The 19,168-nt window shown below is 35.1% G+C and overlaps 2 protein-coding genes across 2 annotated transcripts; one reads left to right on the forward strand and one right to left on the reverse strand.

Moving 5' to 3' along the window:
• The first annotated feature begins 1,875 nt into the window (after positions 1–1,875).
• LOC116113553 lies at positions 1,876–10,911 on the forward strand. The gene is made up of 3 exons (XM_031399700.1): positions 1,876–2,086; positions 3,605–3,761; positions 10,751–10,911. The coding sequence occupies exons 1-3, from the start codon at positions 1,901–1,903 to the stop codon at positions 10,879–10,881; spliced, it is 474 nt and encodes a 157-aa protein (XP_031255560.1). The 5' UTR covers positions 1,876–1,900; the 3' UTR covers positions 10,882–10,911.
• Positions 10,912–17,417: 6,506 nt separating this feature from the next.
• LOC116113557 (MDIS1-interacting receptor like kinase 2-like) lies at positions 17,418–18,289 on the reverse strand. Its single transcript, XM_031399704.1, has 2 exons — positions 17,878–18,289; positions 17,418–17,788 (listed from the first exon to the last, which is right to left on the reverse strand). The coding sequence occupies exons 1-2, from the start codon at positions 18,287–18,289 to the stop codon at positions 17,418–17,420; spliced, it is 783 nt and encodes a 260-aa protein (XP_031255564.1).
• Between the last annotated feature and the right edge of the window lie 879 nt (positions 18,290–19,168).

Here is a 19,168-nt window from a genome sequence, read left to right on the forward strand (position 1 = left end):
CGATGGAAAAATCACACACAACAAATCCTATCTAAATACACATTTATTTCAAAATTCAAAATTCTCTTCAAAATACAATACTATTCTATTCAACTCAAAATATTTAGATTATTTTTAAACCCCTATGTTTGTTAATTGAACTAAACACCTCAAAGAATAAAAGTTTATAAATTGACAAAAACATCCCCACCCACCCATATTTGCTAGATTCCAGCTACCCCCACTGAAAGGTGGCCGAAATCTGCCATAATGGTGCACTATCGATTGGATATGCCCGGTAGTGCGCCGATTTGGCCTTTTTTGGCCAAATCTATGGTTGCTAGATCTGGCCGTTGATGACGGCCATATCTTGATCGTCGTTTGGCTGTCAACGATGGCCAGATCTGGCCTTTTTCGGCCATGTCCAAGGTGGATTTAGACAGAAAAGGTCATATCGGTGCACTAGTGGCCATATCTAGCTGGTAGTGTGCCATTACGGTAGATTCTAGCCACCCTTTTAGCCGTGGTGGCTAGAATCTCGCAAATGTGGGTGGGTGAGGGTGTTTTTGTCAATTTATAAACTTTTATTGTTGGGAATGTTTAGTTAAATTAACAAACCTATAGGGTTAAAAATAATCTAAATATTTTCAGAAAATGCTATTAAAAAATTTACAAAAAAATTCTCAGAATACTACTCAACTCAACTTTTTCCAAATGACTATTCTATAAACTCCCAAAATAGTGAACCAAACGGAGTTAAGTAAAAAATCGAATTTGTTTCAATTAGCCCAGCCCAACAACCATACTTATAAGGGAACGAAAAAAAGCAATAATTTGTAAGCTATAAGGGTGGGGTAATGTTATACTAAGGGGGCGTTTGATTCAAGGAATGTTGGATTACTAGAAAATTAGATTATCTTAAAGATTATTGGGAATCTTTAGGAAAATGTATTTGGTTAATTGATGGGTATGTTATATTAATATGTTTTGTTGGGAGGAATGAATTGATCGGTATGTTATTTAAATTACTGAATTGTCTTCTAATTAAATATTATTATTATATTATTTTTTAATATTGATTATTATTTGGATTCTTATAACCCCCCTGCATTTAAAAACTTAGCAAAAACAACCCCATAATAAAAGTTTGGAAAATCAACAAAGCACCCCACCAACCCAGCCACTATCGACCGTCGGCAACCACTGCAGGTCGTCGGCAACCTAACAGCACATGGAAGGTAGGAAATGGCCTTCGTGGGCCATATGGCCATTTTCGGCCAGAGATCTGGCAGGAAATGGCTAGACGTGACAGATCTGGCCGTTGACGACCAAATCGATGACAAATTTGGCCATTTCTGGCTAGATATCTGGCTGGAAATGACCATATTGGCACACGACGATCATTTTCGGTCTTCTGTGCGCCGTTTTGGCTGCAGCAGGTTGCGGCGGTGGTTGTCGGCGGCAGGTGGGTGGGGGTGGTGGCTTGGGTGGGCTTCAATTTGTTTTGAATTCAACGGTAATTTTGTCCAAAAAGTTAATTAATTGGGGTAAAATTGTAAAAACTATATTCATGTAAATAAATTTAAAAATAAGGGCATTATTGTCCTAAAATTTTATTAATAAGGGATAGAATTGTAACAAAAAAAAATAACCCTGGTAATATTAGAATACCTAAGAAAATAGAGGTAATCAGATTATCTTCAATATTACCAATAATAATCAATATTGGTATTTGAAAATTACCTGTATTTTGATAACCTAACATGATAATTAAGTAATATAAGATGATTTAACCCCAGTGATCTCACCTAACCCCCCAACCAAACGCCCCTGAAGATTAGGATGTTATAAAATTATCCCATCTTTTACCATTATACATTTATACTTGTCTATGAAAGTGATGAAATTTTAAAACAAAAAAATGGAGCAAGAGAAGGAGAAGAACAAAGGGAGCGAGGAGAGATGGAGAGGAGCCATTGCTAACCTGACGGAGATGTCTTCCAATTTGGAGTCTCTCCAAAAACTGCTTCTCAAAAAAGCTGTTTTTGTCGATGAAGAGACCTTCACCAAAGCCTCTCTCAGCTCTGAACAAGCCAGAACCATCAAAGTCGGTATACTAAATTTCGATTCATTTGTTATTGTTATGATTCATGAATTTTTTGATCTGGGTTTTTATACAATTATGTTTAGAATAGGTCTTTTGGTTTATTTAGTGCAATATTATTATATTTTTATCTATATATTTAATATTTTTAAGTGCTTTTGAATTTGTTTGTTTGATTCATTTAAGTTGATTCTTGGTGTTTTAGCTGAGGTTAAGTGAGGTATCTGCTATTATCAGTTTAATTAAGTTAACTGTTTGAACTTGATCTTACAAATTATATTGGCTGGTCCTTAGTTTGTGTGTGAATTTCATAGATGGTGATTTCTTTTTTCTCGTTTTTCATTTTCTTTTGGTCTTATCTGTTCTTTTGATTAGTTTGATTTGTATGTGGGTAAGTTGGTTTGATTTACTAGATGCTGCAACTCCATTATAGATTATCCTTGATGTCGTGTTTTAGTTTTACTGAATTTATATATATATATATATTTTTTTTCGTGTAATTGGGACGAGAGTGAGATTCTCGTGTACTTCTTTTGATGCAGTTACTCTAATTCTCCATAGATCCATGGATAAGAATATTTGTCCATCATTTATATATTTATTTGATTGTGATTTTCTCATTTTTCATTTTCTTTTTGGCTATGATGATGTGTGATTGTTTTACAGCTTGTGTATGTCTTCTTTTGATTAGTTTGATTTGTGTGTCGGTAAGTTGGTTTGACTGATTAGATGCTGCAAATCCATTATAGATGATTCTTGATGTTGTGTGTTTTAGTTTTATTTAGTTTATATATTTATTTATTTTCATTTCACAGCGACAAGAGTGAGATTCTTGTGTACTTTTGGTGCAGGTAGTCTAATTCTTCATAGATCTGTGGATAAGAATATGTTTCCATTATTTATAGATTTATCGGATACCGATTTTTTTCTTTTCCTACTTTTATTTATTTATTTTTTTCTGCTCTTAACAATTTACAATCTGTGATTTTCATATTTGGTACATCTAGGCGATAGGTTGGTATCTTTCTAGATTCTTCTAGCTATATGGTATTTGTGAAGTGCTATGAGATGCATAATCACTCTGGTGCTTGTCTTCATCCTTCTTTTTGATAGGTTTGATTTGTGGGCTTTGAAGTAAGATTGTCTAGTTCTTTATTTGATTGATCTGCTCGAAGTATGAGTTCATCCTTAAACCATCTTCTTTGTTAACTAGTTGAGTTAATACTTTTATTTCATTGTAGTGTATGAAATACTTTGCTGTTGCTGATCCTGTGATTTACACCTAGTAATGATTAATTGGTTTAATGCAATGGCAAATTGGTGAAAATAAGCATAACATTGCACCCTTTTTTTTTTTTTTTTTTTTTTTGAGGACATAAAAATACATCTTAGGATTGAAACCAGATGTAAACTGTACTTTTGAGGCAGATACTGTATTTCAAATAACTTTTCCTGCTAGCATCCAAAGGTACTGTCCAGAAAGTACAAAGATATTTAATGTTAGCTATCTTTTGCATATAGGTTCTGGAGCAAAGAGTAGAGACTCTGGAAAGAGAGCTAGATGCTGCCATTACAGCTGCTGCTCATGCTCGTTCAGAGAAAAGACACGCTGAGGCAGCACAAAAAGCTGCTGAATTACGTGCACAAGAGATAACAAGAGAGCTTGAGAATACCACAAGTATGTGTAGTCTTGAATTCTTATTTCTTTTGAAAAATAAATCTTGATTAAAGATTAGGGAAGAAATCTAGCACTAATGTTTTAGAATTGTTCCCCCTGTTTGGTACACTTTTCAAATCTTATCCTATCCTATTGTAAAGAGTAAAAACATGTTTGTTTCTCTATTCACTGAATTCAATTCAAAATCCAATCATATTCTATTCAGCTCAAAACATACAATTACTTTTAACAATAAAAATTTATAAATTAACAAAGACACCCCCACCCACCCAAGGCACTGTTGGCTACCAGCAACCACCGCCGGCCACGGGCATCAGAATGACGCACGATCGACTGGATCTAGCTGATCGTGTGCTAATTTAGTTGTTTCTAGCTAAATGCACAGTGGATATGGCTAGAAAAGACCAGATTGACGCACAACCGGCCAGATCCAGTCGGTCGTGAGCCATTCCGGTGATTGTCGGCCACTATCCGGCGGTGGTGGCCGGCTGCTGGCAGTCGGTTGGGTGGGTAAGGGTGTTTTTGTTAATTTATAAACTTTTTTTTGGGGGAGAGGGGGTGTCTAGCTAAATTAACAAATGTAGGGGGTTAAAAAATAATCTAAATAACTTTAGAAAATGTACCAAATACATTCTCAGAATCCTATCTTTTTTTATTTAATCCTATTCAGAATAGTTTTTCAGAATATTATATTTCAAATGATATACCAAACAGGCTTGTTATTATTTGCTGCTTTTTGTTTGGGTTTACAGCTCATAAATTGTTGGGGAATAAGCACATTTAGGCATAGAATCAAATTAAATCTGGTTGAATAAAATCTAATTTTAATTCTGTCATGCAATTTGTATAATGAAAAGCATTGGAGTAATTTGCTTTTAGTATAAATTATTGAACAAGAGGTATGCTCTTGTATGTTAAAAGAACAGGATGACATTTGAATCAAAAAGAATTTATTCATTGTCCAAAAGAACACTGGAGAACGTCCTTGGGAGTGCTTCATCAAGTTATTTTCAACAAGGGAAAATTAATGCCTCATCAATGGCTTGGTTATAGAATAAGTACATTGATGAATACCCTTCTGCCTAGTCTCACTCTAATGCCAACCAAGAACACAAATAACGCAACAATAGACCCATAATGCACATAAACCAGTCACGGCAAGAATGGACTTTTGTTTGGCTTAATGATGCCAGTTACTAACATCTCCTTAACTAGGTGCTCAATCTCATTTTTATGAAAATAGGGATACCAATATAGCCGAATGTTGGGTGGTCTACTGCCAAGTTCCAATTTGATGGTGTGGTCATGGACTGTTTCTAGTGGGAGCCATGAGGTGGTTTCAAATAAGGCTTCATGACGTTGTAACAGTTTTTGGACCCTTAAATCCCCCACTTCCTTCTCTTCTGACTGCGATTGTAGACGATTGAACTCAATCCAATACCTTGGACCTTCCGATTGCAATGTTTTCAACAGCCCTTTAAGTGACACCATGGTCTTGTTTAAGGATGGATCTCCCTTAAGAGTGATCACTTCACCAGCCAAACTGAATTTCATTACCACAATTAGTCATAGTGTTTTCAACCAAGCCACTACCGAAATGACGTCAGCTCCACTCATCTCAAACCGAAAGAGATTTTGAATAATGGTGATACTCTGCAAATTAAGCTCAACGTCTTTACATTCCCCATCACATCTGACGTGATACACATCGCCCACTCTGACCTTGAAAGCCCTAGTACGAATTACCGAAATATTCAACTCCTCTGCCACTTGCCGACGAATGAATTATGGGAGGCTCTTGCTTTCGACTAAAACGATCACCTCCTTTCCCCCACTATTCCTTCTCAACTTCAACATCTTTGGCCCATCAATTCCCACAACTGAGCTAATCGAAAGTTCAGCTTCGTGCGGTTTGAGGTTTTCTTCGTTCACGGCTCCCTCCTTAGATTCCTCCATGTCGTCTCTGTCTTCTTGTTCTTCCACCAACAATACTTGGAATTGCCTCTCCCCACATCTATGGCCTAGTGTAAACTTAACATCACAACGATAACACAAACCCCTTTCTCTCTTCTTCTGAATTTTGGCTTCTGTCAACCTTCTGTAGGGAAAGTCTTGCTGGAAGGTGTTTACACGGGAGCTGTGTTTTGGCGTCAACCCAAAACTTGAAATATTTTCGGTGGAGTTTCGTCTAAAGGAAGTTGGCGAGTTTCTTTGGCTAAGGATAGTGTTGGGTTGGGTCATATGGGTATGGGTTTGGGTTGGGATTTAGTAGTTTCTTCGGGCTTGTAAAAACTTGGGTTTTGGTGCGGCCCACTAAAATTTCCCCCCACTTTTCCCATTCGGCCCAAACCAGATCTGGCCTCTTCCCGTTGGGCCAGGAGAGAAACTTTGGTCAAGGAGTCAATTTGGCCCAAAAGGTTGGGCTATTGCAACTTTATTTCCACGTTAATCTCTGACTTTAACCCATCTAGGAAGGCCGCCATCAAAACATCCTCCCTCTCATCCACCGTCAGCGCTGCCACCTCCTCGAAACGACGGTGATACTCCAACACAGATCCCACTTGCTTCGTCGACATGATCATCTCCAAGGGACTAACTTCTTGGGCACTGCTAAACCTTTGTAGAAGCACCACCTTAAAAGAAGGCCAAGCTACCATCAGTGTCCTGGATTTTGTCCACTAAAACCAGTGCAAGGCTTCATCCTCCATATATAACACCATGGCTGAGACCTTGTTTTCATCTGCTATCTGATTGATGCAAAAATAACACTCAACCTGAAATATCCACCCGTAGGGATCGTTGCCAGAAAATATCGGTTACTCCAGCCTTCATCCTCACCATTCTCTCCTGTTTCCCCCGTCACCATGATGGTATCTTTCATTCTCGTAGGGTGGTGGTGCTGGTGGTGCATGTGCATGTGCATGTGCATGTGCATTTCCCAGATGGTTTCCTCTATCGTGTTGGTTCCCTATTACCGAATGTTCTCCTTCTTCCAACACCACTTGTCTCCGCCGAGCCTTGTCTTATTCGTCCCTACGCCTCATCCAGTTCTGCATTTCAGCCAGGATTTCCCTCATGGACGTAACAGTTTCATTAAGTCTGGTTATGTCTCTCTTGATGTTGTCAACTCTACCCTCCATTCTAGTGCTAACCATACCTTAGAGAGCTTAAGCTCTGATACCAGTGATGAATACCCTTCTGCCCAGTCCCAGTCTCACTCTAACACCAACCAAGAACACAAATAACCCAATAACAGCCCCACAATGCACATAAACCAGTCACAGCAAGAACAACAGCAAACTAATAACACAGTAACGAGAGAAAAAGGCTATTTCATTGAGATTCCAGAATTTACAAGATAACAAAAAGAGATGAAAAGGAGGCAACACCCAGCTGGTCTTCGAGGGCCAACAACCTCCCCAAACCTTTTACCCAAAATCAGAGAATGATCCTATCACCACACCCCTTCATCCTTTATTCTGTCACCCTAGATTCTAACTAACAACCTAGCCACCTGTAACAAACAACCCAGGGCACCTGTAACAAACAACCCAGGCCTCCTGTAACCATATTAATTTCCCTTTTTGCCCCCTTTGCCCTTGCGTGTGGACCTCAAGGTGATATCGGGTCCATCATACATCCTCTTTAGAAGCCAAGATCTAAAACTTTGGTGCATTTAAGACAAAAACATCCATTTAGTTTAGGGATAACTGTCCTTGGTGGTTAGTTTAATCATTTTCTTTGGTTTAATAGTTTATATTGATTGTTACTGCTAGGAACGTTGCGGTAATTTATCGTTTTTTTGGAGTGGAAGTCTTTTGGGTCTTACTTGGGTCTATCATGAGTTATTAGCTCTTTACAAGGCATTTTATTTTAAAATTCATCAGAAACTAACTTCCTCTGCATGGGAGGTTTTTGACTAAAAGAGGGGATGGTTACGAAACTTCAGTGGAGTTTTCTAATGAGTTTTATAAATTCTGGTCGAAGCTTCTATAAGATTTTGAAAGTATAGGATAGGTCTCCAAACCCCTGTTGTGTATATGAAAGTAATGGGGCATCCATTCAGAATCCTTACCAACACACACACACACACACACACACACACACACACAGAGCACTAGAAAAGTAAAATCACTGAAGACATATATGGTAATAGAACTTGAAAAACACAGATATAGGAATGAGTCTGGCAACTATGTTGTTGGAAAACTATTTCTAACAAACTGCAACTATATTTCAAAATTATTGTGCAAATTTGAATTTAAAGTACTTTCTTTATTCTTTCAAAACCTTTAACTTTTTCAGATAACTGATTTTGGATGCTCTTTTCGTTTTTTCGATTGAGTAAGATTTTCCTGATAACCACTGGCTCCCAGCCACAAGGTAACTTAAAATTCTTACATAATCTAAACTAACAAATGCTGAGGCAAAGGGGTAGTGCCCAAGGCCAGAGTATTACTTGAAGCAGGAAGTTGTATGTAATTTAAGACCCAAAAGACTAAAACATTGTAAAATTTTTTAATTTTAGAATAATTTAACAAGGGGATGGTGCCATTTGTTATTTACTTAATTCTCTCCTTTGTCTTGAAAGCTTTGGCTGTAATCCCTTTTACGTTTCAATGCTGATTGAACTGAGGACCAATACTAGTTTTTTCTGATTCAGATTTCAAAATATTCGTCTTAGTTCACCTCTCCCTCTACAAATTCATGCCTTGTAAGTTCTTTCATTATCACTTGGCTTTTCTCTGCACAAACCAGAATCGAAAAACACTACAAAATACAAGCCCGCAAAAATTTCACTTCCATGTAACTCAAATACCTAATCTTGAATATGAGGATAAAAACCAAAATGCAAGAAGATCTTTCTGAATATTTAATTGTACCGATAAATCTCCCTTCAAATCTCCGGTTTACTTGCATAGCAACCTTCTTTTGCTGTGGGAATGATTTTTAGAAGAGCAGTTTTTCTAGTTTCAAGAAGAGATGTCATTCAGAAGGTTTGTTTTTTAAGGAATGCCAACATCTCTTTCTACCATTTGTCCCTTACATGTTTTCTATTTAAATGAAATTTCCCTGGTTCTGATCTTGTTTCTCATATCCATTGTGGAATACCTCGTTAATCTATTTCTGATTTGGAAAATGAAAAAAGCAAGAGAAAATAAAAACAATGGGGCCTACAGGTCTATAGATTTCTCTGGTTTAGAATTATAGAGAGCTTAATTATTAACTTGTAAGTTTGAATATTAACTTAATAGTATTAAGGAGTTTGATATATATATTTGAGTTGCTTTCTTATTTCTAATAATCTGATAGAGCGGAAATGGGAGATAAGTAAACTAACACATTGTTTCTTGAGAAATAAAATTGAAAATTCTATAAGCATTTATATGGTAAGCTCATAAAAATTTGGAATAACAGTCCTACTTATTTAAACTAGTCATAGTCACAAAAGGTAACAAATTGAAGGAAATCTAGCTTTGTTAAACTAAACTCATATTAAAGAGAACAAATACCAAAACATTGAATAAAAGAAATCTTACCTTAGTAATGAAATAAATATATCAACTTTAATTTCCAAAACTAGTTGCACCTAATTTTCCTTCACCATTATCCTTACTTTTTCCATCTCTCGTGCCTTTGGCTTTGTCTAATCTCAATATTGGATAATAATTCTTTTCAGAATTCTAAACTCCCTTGTTCTAAAACTCTTTAACGGTTTCTAAATATGACTACAATCAGGAACATAAAAATCCATAAAATGCTGTTCAAGGGGACTCTGTAGCCCGAATACAACAACTACATACTTGACTATTTCAGTATGTTACTTCTTCAACTTGTATCATTTTGTGAGTTATTCTAAAGTCCCTAAATTCTTCAGAGTTTGGTCACAGGAATAGTCTAAAATGTAAAGTTATTAGACATCATTCTAAGTCCCTAAATTCTTCAACTTGTATCATTTTGTGAGAAGTTGATGTTGCTGAGTTTTCATCAGAGCAAACTGCAAGCGCACTAGCTGTTTTTGATGTCATCTCTGTTTGTGGTTTCTTTATATTTGTTGATTATGCCATGTGAACTGAATTATCATATTTCCAATATTATAATTTATTCTCCACAAAATTCTTGCATTCAAATCCCTTACATATCACGATCAAATTTCAGTCAACTTAAATCTTGTCTCAATCTCTTGTAGAATCCATTAGACCTCTAACTCAAATCCATGTTACACATGAGGAGGCCTGCTAGACTTGATTATAAATGTTCGACTTCTTTACAGGGTATTATAGTCTGGTTAACCAAATGGTCTTTTGCCCAAATCCCTCAATGGTATGAATTAAATTATTTTTAAGTTGTGTTTGTTTTTATAGTTTTATTGTAGTATAATAGTGTTCAATTCATGCGCAAGTGCTCATGAGAGCGTATGTTGAAGCTTAAATATAATTGTATAGTCTTTTTCTATTAGCTTTAGGTCAAGTGTCTTTTAACTGGAAGATTTAAAATTGTGATCGAGTGTTTGATTGCTTGAAAACCCAAGATGTCCAATTCCCATTTTTTCCCCCTATTTTTATGAGTTTCTACAATCGTTCCTATTATTTCCACTAAATAGCCCCAAACATCAAACCTTTCACCTCAAATCATCCCCAATCAGTATGAAACACTTTCATCTAAGTGTACCACCCTAAAGTCCAAGTCGTGTCCGTTTTCTATCTGTCTTGGTGGCTTTTTGACCTGATTCCAGTCGTGTTGAATTGAACATCCTGCAGCACTATGAGTTATACTTGTGCAAAATGCCTTCGATTTAGGATTTCATGGATGGTGCATCTTACTTGCTGACTATGATTTTGAAAAACGCTTTTAGGAACAATTTACCACTGGGTATCTAAACATCATTTTCTGTACTTCTTGGCTATTCTTATTTGTCTATAAACTGTGTAAATCAAAGTTGGAGTCTATCACAAACTTTATCTAACAAATATTATTCTTGGCTGCAGAGGTTTTTGAATTGCACACAGAAGAGTTGCGTGCAAAGCAAGAAGAAATCTCAAAGCGTGATAATGAAATTAAGCTCCTGGAAGCTATAATTCAGACACTTGGTGGAAGAGAGTCGTTCTCAAGTGGGTAAACAATTGTCTTGTACTTTGTTGCTATATATATATATATATATATATATATATTCGTTGTAATATTAAATATAATGGATACATTGGGATACCAGGACTCTTCACTGTAATGAATCACTTAACTGATAATATTATATAGCAAATATGATAAATTAGAGTAGACTAATTGATTCAAAGCTCTCTCAATAAACTGAACACATTCAAAATCCATTTTGATTGGAGTTAACTAATTCAGTGGGAGGTTTTTGACTAAAAGAGGGGATGGTTACGAAACTTCAGTGGAGTTTTCTAATGAGTTTTATAAATTCTGGTCGAAGCTTCTATAAGATTTTGAAAGTATAGGATAGGTCTCCAAACCCCTGTTGTGTATATGAAAGTAATGGGGCATCCATTCAGAATCCTTACCAACACACACACACACACACACACACACACACACACACAGAGCACTAGAAAAGTAAAATCACTGAAGACATATATGGTAATAGAACTTGAAAAACACAGATATAGGAATGAGTCTAGCAAATATGTTGTTGGAAAACTATTTCTAACAAACTGCAACTATATTTCAAAATTATTGTGCAAATTTGAATTTAAAGTACTTTCTTTATTCTTTCAAAACCTTTAACTTTTTCAGATAACTGATTTTGGATGCTCTTTTCGTTTTTTCGATTGAGTAAGATTTTCCTGATAACCACTGGCTCCCAGCCACAAGGTAACTTAAAATTCTTACATAATCTAAACTAACAAATGCTGAGGCAAAGGGGTAGTGCCCAAGGCCAGAGTATTACTTGAAGCAGGAAGTTGTATGTAATTTAAGACCCAAAAGACTAAAACATTGTAAAATTTTTTAATTTTAGAATAATTTAACAAGGGGATGGTGCCATTTGTTATTTACTTAATTCTCTCCTTTGTCTTGAAAGCTTTGGCTGTAATCCCTTTTACGTTTCAATGCTGATTGAACTGAGGACCAATACTAGTTTTTTCTGATTCAGATTTCAAAATATTCGTCTTAGTTCACCTCTCCCTCTACAAATTCATGCCTTGTAAGTTCTTTCATTATCACTTGGCTTTTCTCTGCACAAACCAGAATCGAAAAACACTACAAAATACAAGCCCGCAAAAATTTCACTTCCATGTAACTCAAATACCTAATCTTGAATATGAGGATAAAAACCAAAATGCAAGAAGATCTTTCTGAATATTTAATTGTACCGATAAATCTCCCTTCAAATCTCCGGTTTACTTGCATAGCAACCTTCTTTTGCTGTGGGAATGATTTTTAGAAGAGCAGTTTTTCTAGTTTCAAGAAGAGATGTCATTCAGAAGGTTTGTTTTTTAAGGAATGCCAACATCTCTTTCTACCATTTGTCCCTTACATGTTTTCTATTTAAATGAAATTTCCCTGGTTCTGATCTTGTTTCTCATATCCATTGTGGAATACCTCGTTAATCTATTTCTGATTTGGAAAATGAAAAAAGCAAGAGAAAATAAAAACAATGGGGCCTACAGGTCTATAGATTTCTCTGGTTTAGAATTATAGAGAGCTTAATTATTAACTTGTAAGTTTGAATATTAACTTAATAGTATTAAGGAGTTTGATATATATATTTGAGTTGCTTTCTTATTTCTAATAATCTGATAGAGCGGAAATGGGAGATAAGTAAACTAACACATTGTTTCTTGAGAAATAAAATTGAAAATTCTATAAGCATTTATATGGTAAGCTCATAAAAATTTGGAATAACAGTCCTACTTATTTAAACTAGTCATAGTCACAAAAGGTAACAAATTGAAGGAAATCTAGCTTTGTTAAACTAAACTCATATTAAAGAGAACAAATACCAAAACATTGAATAAAAGAAATCTTACCTTAGTAATGAAATAAATATATCAACTTTAATTTCCAAAACTAGTTGCTCCTAATTTTCCTTCACCATTATCCTTACTTTTGCCATCTCTCGTGCCTTTGGCTTTGTCTAATCTCAATATTGGATAATAATTCTTTTCAGAATTCTAAACTCCCTTGTTCTAAAACTCTTTAACGGTTTCTAAATATGACTACAATCAGGAACATAAAAATCCATAAAATGCTGTTCAAGGGGACTCTGTAGCCCGAATACAACAACTACATACTTGACTATTTCAGTATGTTACTTCTTCAACTTGTATCATTTTGTGAGTTATTCTAAAGTCCCTAAATTCTTCAGAGTTTGGTCACAGGAATAGTCTAAAATGTAAAGTTATTAGACATCATTCTAAGTCCCTAAATTCTTCAACTTGTATCATTTTGTGAGAAGTTGATGTTGCTGAGTTTTCATCAGAGCAAACTGCAAGCGCACTAGCTGTTTTTGATGTCATCTCTGTTTGTGGTTTCTTTATATTTGTTGATTATGCCATGGGAACTGAATTATCATTTTTCCAATATTATAATTTATTCTCCACAAAATTCTTGCATTCAAATCCCTTACATATCACTATCAAATCTCAGTCAACTTAAATCTTGTCTCAATCTATTGTAGAATCCATTAGACCTCTAACTCAAATCCATGTTACACATGAGGAGGCCTGCTAGACTTGATTATAAATGTTCGACTTCTTTACAGGGTATTATAGTCTGGTTAACCAAATGGTCTTTTGCCCAAATCCCTCAATGGTATGAATTAAATTATTTTTAAGTTGTGTTTGTTTTTATAGTTTTATTGTAGTATAATAGTGTTCAATTCATGCGCAAGTGCTCATGAGAGCGTATGTTGAAGCTTAAATATAATTGTATAGTCTTTTTCTATTAGCTTTAGGTCAAGTGTCTTTTAACTGGAAGATTTAAAATTGTGATCGAGTGTTTGATTGCTTGAAAACCCAAGATGTCCAATTCCCATTTTTTCCCCCTATTTTTATGAGTTTCTACAATCGTTCCTATTATTTCCACTAAATAGCCCCAAACATCAAACCTTTCACCTCAAATCATCCCCAATCAGTATGAAACACTTTCATCTAAGTGTACCACCCTAAAGTCCAAGTCGTGTCCGTTTTCTATCTGTCTTGGTGGCTTTTTGACCTGATTCCAGTCGTGTTGAATTGAACATCCTGCAGCACTATGAGTTATACTTGTGCAAAATGCCTTCGATTTAGGATTTCATGAATGGTGCATCTTACTTGCTGACTATGATTTTGAAAAATGCTTTTAGGAACAATTTACCGCTGGGTATCTAAACATCATTTTCTGTACTTCTTGGCTATTCTTATTTGTCTATAAACTGTGTAAATCAAAGTTGGAGTCTATCACAAACTTTATCTAACAAATATTATTCTTGGCTGCAGAGGTTTTTGAATTGCACACAGAAGAGTTGCGTGCAAAGCAAGAAGAAATCTCAAAGCGTGATAATGAAATTAAGCTCCTGGAAGCTATAATTCAGACACTTGGTGGAAGAGAGTCGTTCTCAAGTGGGTAAACAATTGTCTTGTACTTTGTTGCTATATATATATATATATATATATATATTCGTTGTAATATTAAATATAATGGATACATTGGGATACCAGGACTCTTCACTGTAATGAATCACTTAACTGATAATATTATATAGCAAATATGATAAATTAGAGTAGACTAATTGATTCAAAGCTCTCTCAATAAACTGAACACATTCAAAATCCATTTTGATTGGAGTTAACTAATTCAATCAAAGTTATTTATCAAAATCTAGCCAATGGGGAGCTCAAGCTGACCCTAACTCAACATCATCTGTTTCTTCTTCTCTGTCCTGATCCTGCTGAATAAACAAAGAAGCAATAACCGATCGAAGACCTAATTGCCTTTATGATAAAGGCAAAGGGAACCATAGATGAGGGAAACACCATTGCAGCCAATAGTGCTACGAATATTGAGAATGAGAAGTGGTTGGACTTTTAAATTTTGGTAGTTGAACCGAAAAACTGATAGGTAGATAAATGGGAATAAAAGAAAGGATGATGGTAAAAATGAAATAACCCATGACTGCGGTGGGCAACATCGAGAAATGTTGAAAAAGGTAGATAAGTAGAGGTGCAAGGAGAAGATTTAAATTTAGCTCACACCTCATTTTTCCAAGACTGAATATTGGCTCTTCTCGTCTTATAGAAAAAGAAAATTAACTTTGCATTCTCTTTGCGGTGAAAAATATGTACTAAAGTATTATAATGAAGGTGGGCAGGGTTCTCTTTGCATTCTCTTAATATTGAAGGATATTATGCAAGATTTTGAAATAAAAAAAATAACATAAATGTTGAAAAACAAACATAAAAGCAAAATCAAGACTTTCTGTAGATGTTAAAACTTTTTAGATTGACAATTTGTGATTAAAAGATTTTTTTATATTTTTAATTTATCACAATCCAATTATTTAGTATCTTAGTTTGTGTTGTTTAATAGTTGAGAAAATGTTACACAACATAATCAAGTGATGTTTTTTTTTTTGCCTGAAAGTTGAACACATCTGTTATGTGAATATGTCTTAGTATACAAGTCTAATTAATATATAAAGTCATGATTTGTTAAAAATAAAATTAATCTAATAATAAATTGGGGATTTAAATCTTTTATATGATGAGAAGCAGAAAATAATTTATCAGTTGATGAAATAAATTTATCAAAACTTTTAATAAATAGGAGAAGGAATTTTATTGAAATGCTCTTAAGGGCTTTTATGCAAAATTGAATCAAAATGGTTCCATTGGAGGGGAGTTTTTTAGTAGATTGGAAGGCTCTGGTCGTGCCCAACAAAGAACTGAATTTGAAATCATGAAGAACGTAAAAACGTCAAAAAGAGTGGAAATATTAGAAAAAATTTGTACACTTATTAAACCAAAATGTCCAATTAGGTACACCCCAAACGAACCTAATTCAAAGAAACATTTCGGCCTCTTTGGATACCCACATGATTGCTCCATTGAAAAAGAGGAAGAGGACTTACTCTTGTTTACCTTACCTTTTTGTTATAGCCTATTGCCTGTGGAGAATACCAGATCTTGTCTACAAGAGTGTCTTGGACTTTTATTCAATGGGCTTACCTATAAAGGTGCCTTAGGCTTACATTCAAAGAATGTCAGGAGCTTACCTTTGAGAGTATTTTGGGCTTACATTCAAAGATTGTCATGGGCCAACCTTTGAGAGTAACTTGGGTTTACATTTGGAAAATATCATAGGCTTACTTTTGAGAGTGTCTTGAGCTTACCTGTGAAGATAACATGGGCTTATATGTGGATAATTTCATGGGCTTTAGCAGAAGTCCCAAGAAGCCGTTATTTGGGTCTAAAGTGGAGCCTTGAAGTTTAACTTGTGGCTTTAGACCTAAATTGGGCCTTAATTGTAGTATTGGACGTTATATGGGCTATGTACCTTACACGGCATGGCTTTTTCAAGTAGCGTTGTCACGAAAATGGGCTGAAAATTGCTGGTATATTGTTGTTCAAGTGTTTCCCACTAGTTTCAATACTCATGAACTAAGTTTTTTTTTTTTTTTTTTTTTTTTTTAAATGATGAGTCTGATGTAGGATATATTTTCCTAAATTAGGGATTTATATTATTTCTAATTTTAATTAGGATTTTAGTTAATTAGGAAGGTTTGCTATAGTTATTTTATAATTCATTGTTCTAACAGTATTTGAATTTTCTTATTTTTTGTTCTAATAATATTAAGATTAGTTTAGTATAAATAAATTTGTTATCCTACATACAACAATAAAATGGCTCATTAATAAAATTTCTTAATGTTTCATTTTGGAGTTAACGTCTTCTTGTGGATTTGAGGGTTACTCTTCGTGGATTCAAGCCATATGCTAGAGCGTGTCTATCTATGCTCTACAATGTCATACAGCTCATCATGTTGTCTAAACTAGGTGTAAATTTCTTTTTATATATTGAGAAAAATTTATATTCAACCCTCCTCAAAATAGAATCATGGTTTTAATATAATACAATGATGCACAAAACATCTTATTATATTTTGTATAGTATTATAAACTACCAGTACTATGTAGTACAATACAATGCTATAATATGTCATATTATGCTAGATAATGTTGCACACCAAACAGTTTACAATTAATGTAGAGTTTTGTTGTGGAACCTTTAAACATTATGTTTTGCATAAGATTTATTTGATACCCAAGACAACAAAATTAACAAAATTTTCGGCTACCAAATTTCTGGAGGAACATTACCAGACAGATTGTTATCACTCATAGTTAGATTAAACAATGCCTTCAACTTCCCCAATTCCCAGGGAATATTTCCCACAAGTCTGTTTGAAGAAAGGTCTAGAAAATGCAAATTAATACTCTCCAAGCTCTGGTGGAATCACCCCAGTGATTTGGTTGTTGGAGATTTTCAAGCTGGTTAGAAGTTTACACTTGCCCCAATTCGGCGAAACCTCACCATGAAAATTGTTGTAGCTCAAATCAATGTAATCAAGATTGGGATATACACCAAAATCTTCGGAAATATTCCCAACAAGATTGTTCCTATCAAGTCGAAGCCTGGTTAAACTAGTGCAATTTTTCAAGCAGTGCCAGTGAATCGGTTGTTACTTGCACAAAAATCTTCAAGTACTCCCCCTTCACAAATATTTTCCGGCAACAATCCTGAGATGCTGTTATTTGATAAGAAAAACAATGTCAAATTAGTGAGATTGTTAATCTCCCGAGGCAATGATCCTGACAACTGGTTTCCATAAAGTGACAGAACTTTTAGGCCTACTAAGTCTCCCAAAGATGCAGGGATTGAGCCTGTCAGGTTGTTTAAGTTAACACGAAATTCGGCAACAGATCGGAGTTTGCCAAGTTCCGGTGGGATGGAGCCGGACAGATGATTGTTGCCAAAGTTAAGTGTTGAAAGATTGGTCAAGTTTCCAAGGGAAGAAGGAATGGAACCTGAAAGAGGTTGTTTGAGAAACTCAGCACATTGAGGTTTCCCAAGTTTCCGACATCCGGGGGAATGAATCCTGAGAAGTGATTGTAACCCAGGTTGAGAAATGTTAAGTTGGTTAGTTGATTGATTCCAGGAGGAATGTTTCCATGAAGTTGGTTGTCATGGAGATCAAGATAAGACAAATTTGGGAAAGCTGAGAATTCGAAAGCATCAAGGGTGCCTTTCAGGGAAAAACTTGTGAGATTAATCCTGAAAACACTTCCAGAATCGTCCCAGGAAACACCGATCCAAGTGCAGGAGGAGAGAGTTGAGGTTGAGTTGCAAGAAGAAAGATTCCAGGAAGGTAGGAGGTGGGGTTGTGTTTGGTCTTGGAGACTTGTTTTCCATCTCAGAAGTGCTTCTAGTTGTTCTAGTTTGGGTTGCTGAGTTGAAGAAGCAGAAGCATAAACAAAAAAGAAGAAAACAACATACAGCAGCAATAGAGAAAGAGATTGAAGCGCCATCTGGAGAAACAGTATAGATGTACAAAGCTGTTGGAAGATTTCAAAGGAAAATCACTTGAGTGAATGTGAAGAGCTGCATAATAATTAATAGTGTAGAGGAGAGTTTGTTAAGTCTGTTCCTGCTTTAATTGACTTGCAAACTACAGAATTTCAAAGTCAAGAGAAATTATCTTATTTACAATGCTTTTTCTCATCACATATATTTTTATTGGAAAATAATAGAGACATTGGTTGTAGTACACCGAATCTGTACATCGAATGATATGACAAAATCCTGACTGTCAATTAATTATAACTTAATATTAATCGACAGTTGGGATTTAGTCACGTTATTCGGTACACAGATTCGGTGCACTACTCCCGATGACTGTAGCATTACTCATTTTTATTTGACTCACATCACTTCCACCACCCTATACATTATGTCGTGTAATGTGAGGAGTAGCTATTGATAGCCACCTTTTTTTTTTTAATATTAAACAATACATAACTTTTTTTTTTTCTTTTTATAACCAAAGTGTCTAGACCAACTTGCGTATACCTTAAATAATCTCTAGTCCAAAGGTTCAATCGTCAAGTAATTCTCATCTCTAGGGCTCGTTGAACACCCTATTAATATTTTAGGTAAACCATAAATATGATAGGTGACCTAAGATGGTTTGAACCCTAAAAAGTCAATAAAATAAGCAAATCTTATTGACCACTAATCCAACTCATTAGGGTTAGTACATATCTTATTCTCCCATAAGAAATAATCTTTCAGAAAGTAGAAAAAAATTCGCTTAAACTATGTATTAAAAGCTCTCCAAAACCATTAATGCATGCTATAGTTAAGACTTTGACAATTATGCATACTTAATTTCTTCATATTCTATCATA

Source organism: Pistacia vera, unplaced genomic scaffold (assembly GCF_008641045.1).
Source record: "Pistacia vera cultivar Batoury unplaced genomic scaffold, PisVer_v2 Contig683, whole genome shotgun sequence".
NCBI lineage: Eukaryota > Viridiplantae > Streptophyta > Magnoliopsida > Sapindales > Anacardiaceae > Pistacia > Pistacia vera.

What these genes read in the sequence shown, in the direction of transcription:
- LOC116113553 (XM_031399700.1), top strand. Translation starts at nt 1,901, where the DNA reads ATGGAGCAAGAGAAGGAGAAGAACAAAGGGAGCGAGGAGAGATGGAGA. An exon ending in AACAAGCCAGAACCATCAAA is followed by an intron (nt 2,087 to 3,604) that starts GTCGGTATACTA and finishes TTTTGCATATAG; the next exon opens with GTTCTGGAGCAAAGAGTAGA. An exon ending in AGAGCTTGAGAATACCACAA is followed by an intron (nt 3,762 to 10,750) that starts GTATGTGTAGTC and finishes TCTTGGCTGCAG; the next exon opens with AGGTTTTTGAATTGCACACA.
- LOC116113557 (XM_031399704.1), bottom strand. Translation starts at nt 18,289, where the DNA reads ATGGCGCTTCAATCTCTTTCTCTATTGCTGCTGTATGTTGTTTTCTTC. An exon ending in CTTAACATTTCTCAACCTGG is followed by an intron (nt 17,789 to 17,877) that starts GTTACAATCACT and finishes AACCTCTTTCAG; the next exon opens with GTTCCATTCCTTCTTCCCTT.